Source organism: Pituophis catenifer, unplaced genomic scaffold, assembly GCF_029215685.1.
Source record: "Pituophis catenifer annectens isolate HBS135680 unplaced genomic scaffold, rPitCat1.0.hap2 SCAF_15, whole genome shotgun sequence".
Taxonomy (NCBI): Eukaryota; Metazoa; Chordata; class Lepidosauria; order Squamata; family Colubridae; genus Pituophis; species Pituophis catenifer.
This window is the reverse complement of record NW_027256895.1, coordinates 16,730,975-16,750,253: the sequence shown is the minus strand read 5'-3', so window position 1 is coordinate 16,750,253 and position 19,279 is coordinate 16,730,975. Positions and strand designations below refer to the sequence as shown.

Here is a 19,279-nt window from a genome sequence, read left to right as displayed (position 1 = left end):
CTTAAATGATTATAAAAAGAGAAAGATAATATTGTCCAAACTGGCAAAACAGAATCCCGATATAATCTGTATTCAGGAGGTGCATATAAAAAAAGATGAAGCCAAATATCTAAATTATACCAAATTTGGTAAAGTATTTGTTTCACTAGCTAAGAAAAGAAAAAGGGGGGTTGCTATCTACGTCAAGAAAGGAATAGAAGCAGAATGTAAATATAAGGATGAAAAAGGGAGAATACTAATAGTAGAAATAATGAGAGGTAATTCTAAGATGTTATTGGTAGAGGTCTACGCCCCAAACAAAAAACAAGGGAAATTTTATCGGAAATTGCAGGAACAGCTTGCAAAATGGGCACATAATGAAATATGCATATTAGGGGACTTTAATGGAATTGTTGACCCAAATAGAGACTATAAAAGTGATATAATTAAAAAGAATAAAAGATCTCCCTTACCAAAGAGTTTCTTTGATTTGGTGGACGAGATAAACTTAATAGATATGTGGCGTACTTTACACCCCCAGGATAGACAATTTACATTCTATTCAATGCCGCAGAACTCTTGGTCCAGAATAGACATGGTCTGGGCTACTAGGAAATTAGGTCTGGAAATCAAAAAGGTTGATATGTGTACAAATGCCTGGGCAGACCATAAGTTTCTTGAAGTTAGCTGGCACCACGATACCAAGAGAAAACAACAGAGATGGAGTTTAAGGGCCAACCTGCTAAATGATAAAGAGTTCACACTGAAACTGAACGAAGAAGTAAAGCGCTTTTTCATAGAAAACGGGAAACAAGATACAGCCAAAGAAATTATTTGGGACACCATGAAGGCTTATGTGAGAGGGGTAGCCATCTCATATACAGCCTTTAAAAACAAAGAAAAAAGGAAGATCAGGGAAGAGCATACTAAAAAGCTATTACAAGCTGAAGATGAACTCCAGTAACGTCCAGGAGATGAGGCGATTAAACAACAGTGGTCGATTGCGAGACACAACTGAATCTATTGGACCAGGAGGAGATGGCACAAAAAATAAAAAGATCTAAACATTATTGCTTTGAGAATGCCAATAAGTCGGGGAGATGGTTTGCTTATAAATTAAAAAAAGAGAAGAAAAAAATCAAATATTGGTATTAGAAGACTCTCAGGGCAACCTTCTGACGAAGGAAGAAGACAAATTAGAAAGCATAAGAGAATTCTACGAATGCCTATACAAAAATGAAGAAATTGAGTCAAATAAGGTGGAACAGTATTTGATGGAAGCCAGCTTACCCCAAATTACAGAAGAAGAAAAGGAAATGTTGAATGAAAAGATCACTATAGAGGAATTAAAAACCACCCTCTCTAAAATAAAGAAAAACAAAACCCCAGGCCCAGATGGTCTTCCTGGGGAAATATATCTAAAATTTGATGAAGCCCTGAAACTAGAACTATTAGAAATATTTAATGAGACTCTGGCTGGTACAACAATCCTGGATACCTGGAGGGAAGCGTATTTGATGCTCATACTGAAAGAAGGTGCTGACCCGAAACAGATATCTAATTATAGACCCATCTCCTTGCTGAACGCAGACTACAAACTGTTCACGAACATAATTGCGGAGAGGGTCAAAAAAAATTTAAATCGGTGGATCCACAAAGACCAGAATGGCTTTCTACCAGGGAGACAGATCAGAGACAACTTGAGAACAGTATTGAACACCATAGAATTCTATGAACAACATCCCGAAAAACAGCTGGCCCTAATGTTTGTCGATGCCCAAAAGGCGTTTGACAATTTGAATTGGACTTTTATGATTAACCAAATTAATCTAATGGGATTCGGGATGAATTTTAGGAAGATGATCGAGAACATCTACCATAAACAGAGGGCAAACATATTAATGAATGGAGATAAAACTCAGGTATTTCAGATCCAAAAAGGAGTGAGGCAGGGATGCCCCCTATCCCCCCTACTTTATATTCTGGCGCTAGAGGTGCTACTTAGAAAGATCAGAGCCAATAAAGAAATTAAAGGATTAAAGATCAGGAAGGAAATATTTAAAACGCAAGCTTTTGCAGACGACGTAGCCCTCATAATAGAAGATCCATTAGAAACCAGTTTAAAATTAATGCAGGAAATACAGAATTATGGAGAAGTGGTGGGCCTTAAACTCAATAGGAAAAAAACTAAAATAATAGTGAAAAATATGACAGATTCACAAAAAAAGGAATTGGAAGACTTATTAGGCCTCCAGGTAGTTAAGAAAATAAAATATTTGGGAATATGGATCACTGCGAGATTCTCATCATTAAAAGAAGACAATTATATCCCTCTATCGCAGAAAATATATCAAGACCTAGAAAGATGGAAAAGGCTAAAACTGTCTCTGATTGGTAAAATAGCAGCGATTAAAATGAACATCCTACCTAAAATTCTGTTCCTATTTCAAAATATTCCGATAATCTTAGATAAAAAATTCTTTCTGGACCTAAACAAACACATTAGAATTTTTTTATGGGAGGGTAAGAAATCGAGGATCTCCTTCAAGATACTGCAAGGAAAAAGAAATTTGGGAGGATTCGGGCTCCCCGATTGGGAAATATACCAAAAGGCGGCGAAAATAATTTGGATTAAGGAGTGGATCACGTTACGAAATAGGAGAGTCCTGACATTAGAAGGACATGACCTATTGGAAGGATGGCATGCTCACCTGTGGGACACAAAGAACAAGAAAAAATCCTACTTTCATAAACACAAAATTAGGGAGACACTTATACGCACGTGGGAGGAAATTAGACAGAGGATTTATACTAAGGTACCTAACTGGCTTTCTATTACGGAAGCGTTGGCGGCCCCAAACAGGAGAGATGATTATAAATTGGGCACATATAAAGATATTCTTGATGAAAAGGGGAAGCTCAAATCTTTGGATTTATTGAGGGACCAGGGTTTCAACTTGGATTGGTGGAATTACCTGCAGATTAATTCAAGATTCCAAAAAGACAGAGACCAATTTGGTATAGAAGCTAAATATGGAAATTTTGACAAAATTATTTGGGGAATAGACAAGAAAATGCTAGCAAAAATATATAACTTCTTATTAGATGAGGATAGGGCAGAGATTATAGCAAAAAATCAGCTAAATATTTGGGAAAAAAACCTGGGATACAGATTAAATTTTAACGACTGGGAGATGGCCTGGAATAGGAATTATAAAATGATGAAATCGGTAACATTCAGGGAAAACCATTATAAAATGCTACACAGGTGGTATCTAGCACCAGCTAGGTTAGCGAAAATGTTTCCCAATCTCTCAGCCACGTGTTGGAAATGTGGAAAAACGGTTGGCACCTTCTATCATCTATGGTGGACCTGTCCAGAGACCAAAAGGTTCTGGTCAAAAATTCGATATTGGCTTTGTGAAATAACGGGACAGAAATCTTCCTCCTGGGTATAATCGGAGACGGCCTCAATAACAACAAAACTCAACTCATAATCCAGATTACAACTGCGGCTAGACTAGCCTTTGCGAAATACTGGAAAAATAAATCCATACCCTCAGAAGAAATACTAATAAACAAAATCCTAGAGTGCGCAGAAATGGCAAAATTGACGAGTGAGATAAATAATGAGGAGAAATCTAAATATTATGAAGTATGGGGAAATTGGTACAATTGGTTGAAGAACAAGACAAAAACATGATTTTAGGATATGACTTGTTATGCACTCGAAGTACGAGCTATATTGTATAGAATTTTGAACAGCTAAGGATGAAGTTTATTTGACGTATGATTCCATAAATTGTATAAACACTGTACCTCTGAAGGAGATAGATATTGTATATCTTTTTTTTCTTTCTTTTATAATGGAAAAATTTAATAAAGTATTTTTTTAAAAAAAATTCTTCTACTCTTTCACCCAACAATTCAATGTGTTTTGCCAGACCCTGAAATGCCATTACTATATCTTCTCTTATTTCCTTATTCCGAATTTGTATGACTTCTTTAATTTTAGTCCAAACTGTAGTCTTTCCACTTTAAATCTTTCTTTCTTTGGTGTAGAATCCAGTAATCTTAAACAGCCTTAGAAGCGCTAACGATGTTAACTATCACTTTCACTATCACTTTCACTGTCACGCCCTGTTAAAGTTCATGCACCATTTTTGCCCATATGTTGTTTTGATGTCCTCTCTATTATAACCTTTATTACTACATTTTCTGACAGAAATTCCATACAAATATATATGATTTCTTTTTGAAAGAATAAACACATTAAGAACATGATGTTACAATGGGAGGAATTAAAATTGTCACTATTGGGGAGATATTGTTGCAAAATGAATAGCTACTGGAATGAAGATGGGAAGCCACCTTTTAAATGTTTATTTTCATTTTTTTTCATATATATATATATATATATATATATATATATATATATATATATATATCAATTTTCTTACTTCTTCGTAGGGGCTATGTGTGTTTTTCTTCTAGCCAGGTTTTCCCTACGTAGCCAAGGTTTTTCTGCAGCTCCAGCTCAGCTGGAGCTGCAGAAAAACCTTGGCTACGTAGGGAAAACCTGGCTAGAAGAAAAACATATATATATATATATATATATATATATTACATAGCATTCTTTTGCATTTTAAGAATGTGCCTGATTTCCACTAAGAAGGCTGGAATTTATTTGAAAGATAGGAAATCACAATGGATAGTCTACAATGAGTGATGAGGGGGTAGATGTGAACAGCTTGGTTTCAATGGGGTTTGTCCTAGGGATGAGCAAACCAACAGAGAGGTGTGGTGTTTTTTCTTCTTGTTGTGTTCTTGTTTTGTGGAAAGGAAGTGGCTTCTGAAATCAGTGTTTGATCACTGTATGAAATCAGGAGGTGATCATTGTATATGAACTTTGCAAAATCAATAAGTCAAACTATTAAAAAACAAATTATGTAAACCCAATTTCAAGGAACAATACCATGGGGTCAGTTATGGAGATAGCACAAATGATATCACTTTGCCAGGGTGTTTTTAATCCATCCATCCATCCATCAATCCATCCATGCATTCATGTGTAGCATTTATTTTATATGGTCTTCACAGGAACACCCCCTTCAATGTTATAAATACAATATTGCAAATAACTTGGATTTTCATGCCTGCATTAATTTATCTTTTTCATCCTTGCTGCTTTGAGGCTTGCTGTCAAATCCCATTATTGCTTGGTGACAAGGAGAGATTTTTTTTTTTTTTGAGACATGACAAACTAACTGTTCCTTCTTGTTCAAGGTCCCTCAGGGCCTGGGTGTTGGTGGTTATCTCAAAAGTAATAACCAGTATAAGCATGAAGACATGGAAAAACCTATAATTAGAAGACAGGAAGAAACCTAAATAGATCAAAATCTGTAAATACCTTCCCCTTGAACATCCCCATCTGCAATTCCAGTTAGCCATTACTTGACCACACATGGTTTTTATCTCAAACTCTGAGTTTTCCAATTTCTCTATATAAACAGAAACAAAACACAACAACAAATACAGAAACATACAGCAAGTCTTTCTTTTGGACATAAGTTAAGAATCTAGAAGGACAGAAAAGGTGGAGAAAGGTGATATGCATTCAAAAATGATTTATTTTCTTCTATGTATTATGTCCATAACATTCCTAACAATGCTTTGTCCACAAGGAATGTGTCACCTTTCTCATAGTAAATGCAGCACGGCAGATCCTCTGCCTATTCTCCACAAGCAATACCAGTCAGGGGACATCCACTTTGCTAGCATCATTTCTCAGATCTTTCTGTTTTATGTGATGATGGACTTTAAGACACCTCCTTCTAGCAACCTCTTTGAGGAAAGTATGTAAGTATTGAGTTATGGCCAGAGAGATATATGTCAAATAGATCGGAAGATGAATGAGTGAAATGGGTGACTAAAAGTTCATTATTTGAATTGTGTTATGCTTGTAATATACTTACATATATGCTGATGTTTTGCATTAAATTCACGTAAGTATTCAGTTATGGCGAGAGAGAGACAGATGTAAAATAGACTTGAAGGTAAGTGAGTGAAAGGGCATTTTATGAATTGTATTATGCATATGATATAGTTACATGTGTGCTGATAGTTTGCATCAAATTCACCATGTAGTCTTGAGTCATCTGTAGAGGATGAAATAATTGCTGGTTATATGTCTTATATCTGTATATTTAAAGTGTCCCTGCATATGCAAAATGATTGATTGACGTTGATGCCAAGCAAAGAATGTTAGAGAATGGATGTTTATTTCTGTCCAGTTAAGTCTTTGTCATTCCCCCCACCCACCTAAGTTTAACCAAGATTAGGTTTGGTCTGTGGAACCCAGGGTCTTTTCTTTGGAGATAATGTACAATATACTTTATTTAATTATATTTTTGAATATTCATATTTATGCAAATAGTGATGCTTCTTTCACAATGACAAAGCTGCATGGGGTGTGTTGAGAGCCAAGGTTCCTTCCCTAGTAACTTCTTTTGATGAGCATCCTAACCTAATCTAACAAGTAGAACTGTCCTAGTCTTACCATGTAAGTATTTCCAGAGAAAAGATGGAATTGAAGAACATGTGGAAAAAGAACTCCATTATAGATTCCATCAGGAACACTCATTTTAAAAAATACCCAAGAAATTGATGTTCACTGTTGCTTCCTGGGTCAATAGTGAAAGCATCACTGACATGTTAATAATACTGTCCTAGAATAAAAAAATTGAGAAACCTGGCCAAAGAGGTAAATCTGATTCCCACTTATATATTTCAAATAAAGTGCTTTGATTATTTTATTAACTTAAATAAGTGCAATGAATGAAACTTATTGCTTCTTAAATATACAGACTGGATCAACTCCTTATATTACAGTGTATTTGAAAGGAGAGGCAAAATAGATATCATATTCTGCAAGAAATGAGTTACAGCAAATCATGTTCCTCTCCCTTCAGGGTCATAACACAGATTTACCAACATATCCTGGCTTTAGTATTTGCTGTTAAGGAGATCAATATTAATCCCCATATTTTACCCAATGTTACCCTGGGCTTTCAAATCTATAACAGCCATTTTGCTTCAAAATGGATGTACCATGCCTCAATGGAATTCCTTTCCTCTAAAGGCAGATTAATTCCCAATTACAACTGTGACATTCAGAAATATCCAGTTGCCATCATTGGAGGACCTGACACTGAGGTATGTCTTCACCTGGTCACCATTCTGCATATCTACAAGTTTCCTCAGGTAACTATGTATGTGGTGTATGGATGCAATCCAGTTAAATTTCTTATTTCATTTAGCTAAGACTTGATTTCTGGCATAAAGTAAACACTGACTGAAATCAAGAGGAACACAACAAAATTATATGAAAATACCAGTTCTCTACCTTAGAAGCATTGATACACCCAAATCTTAAAAATATGGGGAAAATTGTTACATATAAAGGTAAAGGTTCCCCTCGCACATATGTGCTAGTCATTCCCAACTCTAGGGGGTGGTGCTCATTTCCATTTCAAAGCCAAAGAGCCAGCACTGTCCGAAGACTTCTCCATGGTCATGTGACAGGCATGACTAAATGATATACTAAACAAGAAGGGTGAATTGAAAACAAGACTAGAATTAAAAGAACATGGGGTTGAACTGGAGTGGTGGTCATATATGCAAATACAATCATGCTATTTGAAGGATGTGAAAGCATGGGGTATTTATAGAGAATTAATGATATTAGATAAACTATTAGTGGGTATTGATGACAACATCAATTGTCAAAATATAACATTGATTGATAAAGACAACATATAAATATTTATTAGACTATAAAATGGAGGAAGAACAAGTTAAAGAGACAATGGTTGTATGGGCTAAAATTTTTGGATATAACATTGATTTGGATAATTGGCAGAAACTTTGGGAAAGGAACTGGAAACTGACGTTGGCCACATCATAGAAAAGAGAATCTTTATAAAATGTTCTATAGGTGGCATCTTCCCCTGGCAAGATTGGCTAAAATATTTAGCAACACATTCCTGAAATGTTGGAAATGTAAAGAAACACCAGGAACATGCTATCACATGTGGTGGTCCTGTAAAAAAGCTAGTAAATTTTGGTTAAAAATTGAGATGTAGCTAGAAAGAATGGTTGGACAATGTATAGAATTCAAACCAAAACTATTTCTATTAGGCATTATAACAAATGTCTATAGTAAAGGGTCAAAATATCTAGTACTATACATCCTGACGGCAGGGAAAATGGTATATGCTCAGCAATGGAAAAGTGAAAACAACCCTTCAGAAAAGGAGATAATAAGGAAGATATTAATATGCGCAGAAATGGATAGATTAACATTAGAATTAAAAAACAAAGGAGAGAGAGAATATTATGACACATGGAACAGATTTTATCAATGGCTGGAAACACAAGGTGGTAGTTGGAACACAAAACAATTAGGTTAAGTAGACCTAGAATGAGAAATTATTTATGTACCAGAATGAATAAGTGGGTCAAAAATAATTGTACAATACTAACACTGTGTAAGTCGTATATATGTTATTTGTCTTTCACCTTGTTTTTTATGGTGGATGAATCGCCAGGATGGTCACACTGTATTCAATATAAGTATATGTAAATAATAAAATAATAAAAAAAAAAAACAGGGAGAAAAAAAAGAGGAACACTTTTCTTTCCACTTTATTTTGAAATCAAAGAAACATATATTAACAGTCACTCCTTCTTCAATTGCATGGTTATGAGGATGGAGAACCATATTCAAATTAAATGGACTAGAAAATTCCGGGTGCACCAAATATTACTTGCTGAATTCACAGAACATTCTTAATATATAAATCAGTTCCTATTCTGAATTTAAAATAATAGATTGCATGAAATGTCCTAATTCATAAAGGAAAGGAAGCCACAAAGTAATTAAGGGATGATTAAGACAAACAAAGATTGATAGATTTTGCACAACTTCTCTTAAATTTTTATTCATGAAAGTGTTGGAGGAACACAACTGCCAAATCTAAAACAAAAGAGCCTTGGCAGTACAGTGGTCTAAAGCACCCTGTTATTAAGACCAGCTGCCTGCAATTACTGCAGGTTCGAATCTCGCCAGGCTCAAGGCTGACTCAGCCTTCCATCCTTTCTAAGGTAGGTAAATTAAGGACCCAGTTGTGTGGGGGCAATAAGCTGACTTTGTATAAATGTACAAAAGGATGAAGGCTATTGCTTAGCACATTGTAAGCCGCCCTGAGTCTCTGGAGAAGGGCGGCATATAAATCAAATTAAAAAAATAAACTAAAATTAAGATGCAATGGAGGTAAAGTTTTGTTTTGTGTATTATAGTGAGAAAAAAAATTCTATTGACACACTTGTAAAAAATTAAAAGCATATAGTTTCCTTTCTTAATTCTTCTGCTTTTTCTATAGTTGATGTATGGCTCTGCTCCAGTGACAAATAAGGACAAACAGGCAGGTTTCTATCACCAAATGTTTCCAAATACGGACCTTCAGTATAAGGGAATTCTTCAGCTGCTGCAGCATTTTAAATGGACATGGATTGGGGTACTATTGGTGAATAATGAGAATGGGGAGAAATTTGTACAAAATGTGATACCCATATTTGCCCAAAGTGGGATCTGCTTTGACTTCATTGAAAGATTCCCATTTGCTTCTTATTCTACTGACATTGCCAATACAGTGAAAGAAGGGATGCAAATACACAGCATTGTCATGAACAGCACCGTCAATGCAGTTTTAATTCAAGGTGAAATTGAAATAATGATAATTTTGAGAATGTTTCACTCTATGTCCAAATTTGAAGAGATACCATTACAACTAAAGAGTAAAATCTGGATTATGACAGCTCAGATGGATTTCACGTCTCTTCCCTTCCAGAGATGGGAAGATCTAAATTTTCTCCATGGGGCTCTATCCTTTGCGGTTCATTCAAAAGAAGTCCTAGGGTTTCGGGAATTTCTTCGGATGATAAAACCAAACTTCAAACAAGAAGATGATTTTATTAGGGTTTTCTGGGAAGAGGCATTTGGATGTGTGTTCTCAGGCACCTTAATTGATGAGAAGACCAACTCCAGGATGGACAGTCAACCGATTTGCACTGGTGATGAGAAGATAGAGACCCTCCCTGTATCTGTTTTTGAAACAGACATGACTGGCCACAGCTATAGCATCTACAATGCAGTCTATATTTTGGCACAAGCATTACATGTTGCTTATTCAACAACCTTCAAAAATAGAGCAAGAATAAGCAAAGTAGGACTTATTGAACTTCTCAAACTTCATCCATGGAAGGTAATGTCTCAAGTCATAGGGCTTTCTTCTCTCCATTTTCTTCATATATTACAGACACACAAATATGTACATTTGTCTCTACATCCTACAATGGCCATATTAAATATCTACTTCAATATCATTTTGCTTTGGTTACAGTTTATTTTCTCCCCAATAAAATAAGATTCCAAAAAAACAGATGGGGTCAGGAAAAAAGCAAAATGCCTTTCCATGAACACACAAGGATTCATACTGAATACCTTTAGATATATTCCTTTCTGCTTTGCATTTATGTTAATATCTCTTAGACAAACAAAAACCATATTTGAGTATTGCTACGCATTAAATACCCTGATTTTTTTTTTACTGTTTCTATTTCTTTTTTATATGTTTCAGGATGTTTTCTAACTGAATTTAATTATTAGATGATATTTTCTTCAATATTATACCTAAAAGCATTTAAATATTATTATTATCTCCTTTTTAACTTAGTTATGAGACTAGTGGGAATTTCCTGAATTGGTTGAATGACAGCATGCAAATACAATATAATCAATCAATTAAATTTCTTTCTTCTGCGTTTGGCTGTAACATTTAATTAATTGCAGAATCCCTGGTTTACACATTTGTTTTACTCTTTCAGCTAAAAGGTTTTCCAACAACATACTTCTAAAGAAAATCAATACTCCTTCTGAATTTCTCCTGAACATCTGAATTTAGAATAGAATGGATATGAACGTATTGTATAAATTGCTTTACTAGGCTAATCAAGGAGAGAAGCAACTTAGAACTAAGGAGAGATTTCCTGACAGTCAGAACAATTAATCAGCAGAACAACTTGCCTCCAGAAGTTGTAAATGCTCTAACACTGGACGTTTTTAAGAAGAGATTAGATAACCATTTGTCTGAAGTGGTGTAGGGTTTCCTGCCTAAGCTGGGGGTTGGACTAGAAAACCTCCAAGGTCCTTTCCAACTCTGTTATTCTATTCTATTCTATTCTATTCTATTCTATTCTATTCTATTCTATTCTATTCTATTCTATTCTATTCTATTCTATTCTATTCTATTCTATTCTATTCCATTCCATTCCATTCAATTCAATTTGTCTTGGCTGCTTTCTTCCACTCCAATCAAAGTCTCACAAAAAACCCTTCCCTCTAGTGTTTTCCAAGACTCAGATTATAAGATTTAAGGATGCTTGTACTGTATATATTGAGAACTTGTCATAGGATGGTAGACACGGTTTGTCCCTTCCATTAAAATATAGCTTACATATAAAAATATGTTTTCTTTCCCATATTTCAGCACTTTACAGATCCTGATGAATGGTTTGTCACCTCCCTTTAGTCCCTGTTTTTTGTTTTGTAGTTCAATCAATTTGTAAGAAGCATCTCATTCAACAATACTGCAGGAGAAGCACTGTCTTTCAATCAAAATGGAGAACTAGAGGCTGGATTTGATGTCATCAATTGGGTCACATTCCCAAACAAATCCTTCTTGAAAGTCAAAGTTGGTGGAATAGGATCTGTGACTTCCCAAGAGGATATATTAAAAATTGATGAAGAAGCCATCATTTGGCCAAGCAGGTTCAACCAGGTTTGGATAATCCAGAATGAGGGGTGAACTGTGGGATAGTTCCAGTATTTCTCTTCTCTGAAATACTAAAAGATATGGCAGGGAATATTTGAAATTATTAATTTTAGAGGGTGGGACAAATTGACAAAACTCTCAACAACGTAAAAAAAAACCTTCAGAATTTATGTAATAATACAAACGTGTAAACAAATGTTTTACACACACACAAACACACACACACACACACACACACACAGAGAGAGAGAGAGAGAGAGAGAGAGAGAGAGAGTTGAAAAGTGGAACAATTGACTTGTAACCAAAATATTTCCCAAATTTAGTATAACTATCTGAATCTATTCCATAAAATCTTCTGAATTATATAACCCATATCATTATATAATATACACAAACACACACATATATAATCTTAAATCACAGCAGTAATCAGCATCTAACAGACTTAGTTAATGGTAATAAAATCTAAATGATGTGATTTATCTTGGTAGTTATTAACCAGAATACTAGAAAATTGCAAGGCCCTAGAAAGTTGAGGGGAAAAAAACACAAAGAAGACAAGGTAAATTGCCTTTGTTCAATGGTCAAGAGAGCTATATGGATGTATTTTTATGTCTGTAGAAGATGACCTTGACTCAAGGATGTTTTTACCTAGCATCAATAAAAATACACAGTAAACATTATGTGTGGGAACTCTGTAAATGCCATGGTATTTTCCTCCCCTTGTTTCTTTGCACTGACATCACTCACAAGGCTTCTCCCCAAACCTGATACAAAGTGGGAGCTTTGTAGATAATACAAATACTGCACAGTCTTGGAAAATGCAAAGCATTCTCTTCTATCCTTTATTAACAGATCCGACCACTTTCTCTATGTAATAACTATTGCTCTTTGGGTTATGCTAAGACCAAAATAGAAGGGAAGCCATTTTGTTGTTACGATTGTCTTCACTGTCCAGAAGGGAAGATTTCCAATCTGATAGGTGAGTGACGAAAGATAAGTGATGCACATTTGAACAATGTATTGTTATAAAGTGCAAGGGATATTTACTTCTATACAGCCAAAACTTTCTCACAGTTTATAGCTGTAGTGTTAAGTGTATATTATGATATGAATACACTCAGTGGTGGGCTCCAAATTTTTTAACAACTGGTTCTCTGCCCTAATGAGTGGCTGATGGGCATGGCTGGTGGGGGGTCATGGGAGTAAGTGGGCATGGCCAACTCTATGTCACTTGTGTGGGTGATACCTGTGTGGGACAATCAGGGTTGGGGAGGGGATCCAGGGGTCTCCAGGGGGGGAGGAAAGAAAGATCCAACCTGTGTGTGTGTGTCTGTGTGTCTGTGCACATGCATGTGTGTGTGTGTGAGAGAGAGAGAGAGAGACTGCGTCAAGTTAGACTGGGAAAGCTGGCTGCGAGAGAAGATGGGTAAGCTGGATCCAGACATTTCCCAGATCCCCTCATCTCCTCAAACTCAGAGGTGGGCTTCACATAATTTGACCACCAGTTCAGTGCACAACAAAAATGTCATCGTGTATGTGCCTTCCACACATGCGCCCGGCCTTCTTTGCATTTGTTTGCTCGCCTTCTGCTTACATGCATGCATGTTAGAAAACATGGCTAAATAGGATGGCATAGTGCTGGGGCAGGTGGGCAGGCCCACCTGCAAGTGGCCACTACCGGTTCGCCTGAACCAGTCTGAATCAGCTGAATATCACCAATACTCTCTGCTAGCCCCATTCTTCACATGGGATTGCCCAGCAGCAGAGACAGAGAGAGAGAGAAGAGGGGAACGGCAGCCACTAGCATTGAGGGGACAGTGCCACACAGAAACTGAAGCACACAGAAATGCCGCCCCCCTCTCCCTCTCCGTCTCTGTTGCTGAGTGATCCCGTGCAAAGAAGGGGGCTAGTACGGGGGAGAAGAGTCCAAGGTTGCTGCTTCTGGATGAGGGCTCCTGGGACATGTCTGGGTTTGGCTCACCTGGCTTCTCTTCCTCTCATAACCAGCTTTTTGGGCCATTTCATGGACCATTTTCAGGCAGTTTTTTGGGCCATTCCATTTTCAGGCCATTTTTCATGCCAATTTTGGCCAGGAAAATGGCCCAAAAAATGCCCTGAAAACAGTCCGAAAAATGGGCGCGGTGGGGCCAGCCAATGGTTCGACTTACCAGTTCTCTGAACCATGCAGAATCGGAACAACCGATTCTGGAGAACCGGTTTGAACCGGCAGAGGAGAACTGCAGAACTAGTAGTAAAGTGAATAGCTACATTTAAAGTGGTGATGAGTGCACTGATAGAAGACAAAAAGGCCAGATTAGGTATATGTTCCATGGAGAATGTCTATTTATGGATCCCTAAGAGTTGATACCAGGTTGACTGCACATAATCAATAAGTAATGTCACTTCATTGTACAAGGACAATGCAATAAATCAGAGGGAATCCTTATTTCTCAAATATAATTGATAACTTTTTCTGTGGGGGAAAAACATTGTTATAAACAAGCCTTTGTTTTTCATGCATCTTTCCACTTTGTATTTGCAATGCCATTGGAAGGATCTACTTCCTACAATGTAGGTGGAGCCTCAAAGAAAAAAAGGTGGCTCTTCAGTTTGCTGTAAACTTTCTTACCATACTTACACTGCACAACTTGTCTATTTCATACTTAATGACACTCTGACTCTTACTTCCATTTATTTTCTTCATAGTGTCATCACCCACATTTTTTACTTCATGTCGTCTCAGTCATAAAAAACAATTTGGTATAGTAGTTAAGTTATGGAAGATGGTGACCTTTCAGTGGTCAATTCTTCTGAGATTTAATAAAATGGTCATAGTAAACAATTCACAAAAAAAAAAAAAATCAAGAAGCTTCATTGATTTCTAAAGTCTGACTTAAAAACAAATACGTGTAAATACTTCAATAATGTTTTCTAATCCTGGTCTTATAGTTAGAATCAGTTTTCCAGTTTTTACTCCTAATAAAATTTAACTTAAAAGAAAAGTTCATATGCTTATTGTGCCAGTAGTTACAGGGCTGAAGAGCTCAGACTGAGATAACAAAACTTCATGCTATCCTCAGAGCAGTGCATTCATATCCTTTCAGTTTAATTTTAGAACAATTATGTTTCTAACCTGATTTTTTTCCTAGATATGGACGACTGTTTTCCATGTCCAGAAGATCAGTATCCAAACAAGGAACAGAATTCATGTCTTCCAAAAACTGTAACATCCCTGACATATGAGGAAACTTTGGGGTCCATTTCGGCCATTTGTTCTCTTTCTTCCTCTTTTATCACAGTGTTGGTTCTGGGTATCTTCATTAAGTACCAGGATACCCCCATCGTCAAGGCCAACAACCGAAACCTCACCTACATCCTTCTCATTTCTCTCCTGTTTTCATTTCTTTGTGCTTTACTATTTATTGGCAAACCTCATAAAGTGACCTGTCTCCTTCGACAAAGTGCTTTTGGTGTCATTTTTACTGTAGCTGTATCCTGCGTGTTAGCAAAAACTATTGTGGTGGTTTTAGCTTTCATGGCCACCCAACCAAAGTCTACTATGAGGAAATGGGTGGGGAAAAGATTGGCCATTTCCATTGTATGTTTCTGCTCTTTCATTCAAGTAGTTCTTTGTACTGTCTGGCTGTTGACTTTTCCTCCATTCCCTGATCTCAACATGCACTTAATGGCAGAAGAAATTGTTCTGGAATGTAATGAAAACTCCTTTGTCATGTTCTACTGTGTCTTGGGCTTCATGTTCCTCTTAGCCCTTATCAGCTTTACGGTAGCTTTCTTTGCCAGAAAATTACCAGACTCTTTTAACGAAGCCAAATTTATTACCTTCAGCATGTTGATTTTCTGCAGCGTTTGGCTCTCCTTTGTTCCTAGTTATCTGACTACAGGGGGCAAACATATGGTGGCTGTGGAGATCTTCTCCATTATAACATCCAGTGGGGGGCTCCTTGTGTGCATCTTTTTCCCTAAATGTTATATCATCACACTGAAGCCTGAATTGAATAGCAAGCAACATCTAAGGCAAAGAAATAATTGAACAACTCTATTTCCTGTTTTTAATTTAGCATTCAAAAGCAATAAGGCCCCAGAGTGAAGATATGCAAACCTTTCCCATTTTTACCTGAGGAACAATAATCATCTTAAAGGAGCCTACTTACTATTTTGGGGGATAAATGTATTGTCTTAAAACCTATATTTTCCTTAGCGTTAACTTCCTTTTTTAAAGAATGCTTTAAAATTCTTAACAACACTTTAATCAGCATTTTATATAGTTTTCTTTGTCTGTGAAACAACTTGAAAGGGTTGGTATTAGCATAATGTCTCAAAGTTCGGCAAAGGGATTTATCCAATGTCCTTCTGTTTTTCAATTAATGAACGTGGTCTTGTTCTTGGCTTGTGTAAACCTGGAATAGCAGGTGATGATAGGAAATATGTATTGAAGGCATCTTCCCACGCATGATGCTAAAGAAGCAAATGATTTCAGGACATTGCTGTTGTTGTTTTTTAGTATTCTGAGACAAATAGCAAGGGCAAGTGCTAGAATATTATTGATTATTTAAAGATTAAACTACAATAGAACCTCTGGTCGCAACTATAATTCATTCCATAACTTTGGTCGCAAACCGATTTGGTCATAATTTTGGAAATTTGGCACCTACCAAAAAAAATGGCACAGAAGGGGAAATCGGCCGTGGAAAAAAAATTGTGAATTTTTTGGTCGGAACCAGATTTGGTTGTGGTCAAAAGCGTTCGTGACCAGAAGTTCTACTGTATGTATAATGAATGGCATATAGAATGAAGACTTCTTTGGCCATATGTTGATCAAAAAATGCCAAAACATGACACTGCTGTATTTTTAAATGACTAACAGGAGAAAACAAATCCCTACAAGAATCTCCTACACCATCGTCATTGCAAAATCTTCCTGAAATTCTTCACCTGTGGAACACCATGCAGACCACTCTCTTTGACCTGCTTTAATGCCATGCCATCTGCAATGTTGGAAAGGAAATATAATACAGCTGTTGCAGAGCAGAGTTGTCTGGAGATTTGAAACAACCAAAGATTCCAGCCCATATGTTCTTTTGATGTCCTCTCTATTGCAATCTTTATAACTCCGTTTTCTGACAAAAATTCCACATTTTCTCTTTCATACACACACATATGTTGTTGTTGTTAGTTGTGAAGTTGTGTCCGACCCATTGCAACCACATGGACAACATTCCTCCAGTCCTTCCTGCCCTCTATCATCCCCCCAGAGTCCATTTAAGCTCACGCCTACTACTTGTTTATTTATTTATTTTATTAAATTTCTATACCGCCCTTCTCCCGAAGGACTCAGGGCGGTGAACAGCCACGAGATAAAACACATAAATACAAAAAAATTAAAATGAATTAAAAACGAATTAAATAATTTGGCTGAATTTAAAATACCCCATAATTTAAAACAAATTAAAATTTACATTTAAAAATTTACATTTAAAAAGGGGAGAAGATTTAGGCCAGGCCAGCTTGATGGAATAGGAAAGTCTTAAGCGTGCGACGGAAGGTGCGCAGATCTGGGATCCTCCGTATCTCCGGGGGGAGCTCATTCCAGATTGTAGGTGCCCCCACAGAGAAGGCTCTCCCCCTAGGGGCTGCCAGTTGACATTGTTTGGCCGACGGCACCCGGAGGAGCCCCCTCTCTATGGGAGCGTATTGGCCGGTGGGAGGCTATTGGTGGTAGCAGGTGGTCCCGTAGATAACCAGTGCCTAGGCCATGGAGTGCTTTAAAGGTGATAACCAGAATCTTGAAGCGCACTCGGAAGACCACTGGGAGCCAGTGCAGCTCGCGCAGGAGAGGTGTTACATGGGAACTCCACGTTGCTCCCATAATCACCCGCACGGCCGCACTCTGCACCAGTTGGAGCCTCTGAGTGCACCTCAAGGGGAGCACCATGTAGAGAGCGTTACAATAGTCCAGACGAGAGGTGACGAGGGCATGAGTGACTGTGTGTAGAGAGTCCCGATCTAGAAAGGGACGCAACTGGTGGATCAGGTGAACCTGATGAAAAATCCTCCCGGTCACGGCCGTCACATGCTCTTCTAAGGACAACCATGAATCCAGCCACCTCTGTCGTCCCCCTCTTTTGCCCTCAATCTTTCCCAGCATTAGGCTCTTCTCCAGTGAGTCCTTCCTTCTCATTAGGTGGCCAAAGTATTTGAGTTTCATCTTCAGGATCTGGTCTTCTAAAGAATAATCAGGGTTGATCTCCTCTAGGACTGACCAGTTTGGTGCTCAGCCTTTCTTATGGTCCAACTTTCAAAAAAACCATAGCCTTGACTATAAGTACTTTTGTTGGCAGGGTAATGTCTCTGCTTTTTAGAATGCTGTCTAGATTTGCCATAGCTTTCCTCCCCAGGAGGAAGAGTCTTTTATTTTCTTGGCTGCAGTCCCGATCTGCAGAGATCTTGGAGTCCAGGAAAATAAAATCTGTCACTATCTCCATTTCTTCCCCATCTATTCCCCAGGAATTCAGAGGGCCGGATGCCATTATCTTAGTTTTCTTAATGTTGAGTTTGAAGCCAACTTTTGCACTCTCCTAATTAACCCGCATCAAGAGGCTCTTTAGTTCCTCAAGAGGCTCTTTAGTTCCTAAAGGAACACACATATATCCATGTATACAAATATATATGATTTCTTATTAAGAAACATATTAAGAAGGTGATATTAAAATGGGAGGAATTAAAATTGTTACAATTGGGGAGATATTGCTGAAAAATAAATAACTGCTGAGATGAAGATTGGAAGCCACCTTTTAAAAGTTTATTTTCATTTTTTTTTTCATATATTTTAACATAGTGTTCTTTTGCATTTTAAGAATGTACCTGATTTCCACTAAGAAGACTGGAATTCATTTGAAAGATAAGAAATCACACTAGATAGTCTCTAATGGGGTGGGGGCAGATGTGAACAGCCTGGCTTCAATGGGGTTTGGATTAGCAATACAACTGAGAGGTGTGGTGTTTTTTCTTCTTGATGTTTTCTTGTTTTGTGGAAGGGAAGTGGCTCCTGAAATCAGTGTTTGATCACCGTATGAAATCAGAAGTTGATCATTGTATATAGACTTTGCAAAATCAATAAGTCAAACTATTAAAAAACAAATCATGTAAACCCAGTTTAAAGGAACAATACTATGATATCAATTATGGAGGTAGTACAAATGATACCACTTTGCCAGGATATTTTAATTAATTAATTAATCAATTAATCAATCCCTCCATCCATCCGTCCATTCATGTGTAGCATTTATTTTCTGTGGACTTCACAGGGATTCCCCTTTCACTGTTATAAATACAACATTGCAAATAACTTCAACTTCCATGCCTGCATTTAATTATCTTTTTCA

General features: G+C 37.1%; 1 protein-coding gene across 1 annotated transcript; it reads left to right on the top strand.

Moving 5' to 3' along the window:
* The first annotated feature begins 1,253 nt into the window (after positions 1 to 1,253).
* LOC139324466 (vomeronasal type-2 receptor 26-like) lies at positions 1,254 to 15,927 on the top strand. The gene is made up of 6 exons (XM_070954177.1): positions 1,254 to 1,901; positions 7,003 to 7,194; positions 9,423 to 10,304; positions 11,652 to 11,879; positions 12,729 to 12,855; positions 15,026 to 15,927. Exons 1-6 carry the CDS (start codon positions 1,254 to 1,256, stop codon positions 15,925 to 15,927), a joined length of 2,979 nt encoding a protein of 992 aa, XP_070810278.1.
* Positions 15,928 to 19,279: the final 3,352 nt, after the last annotated feature.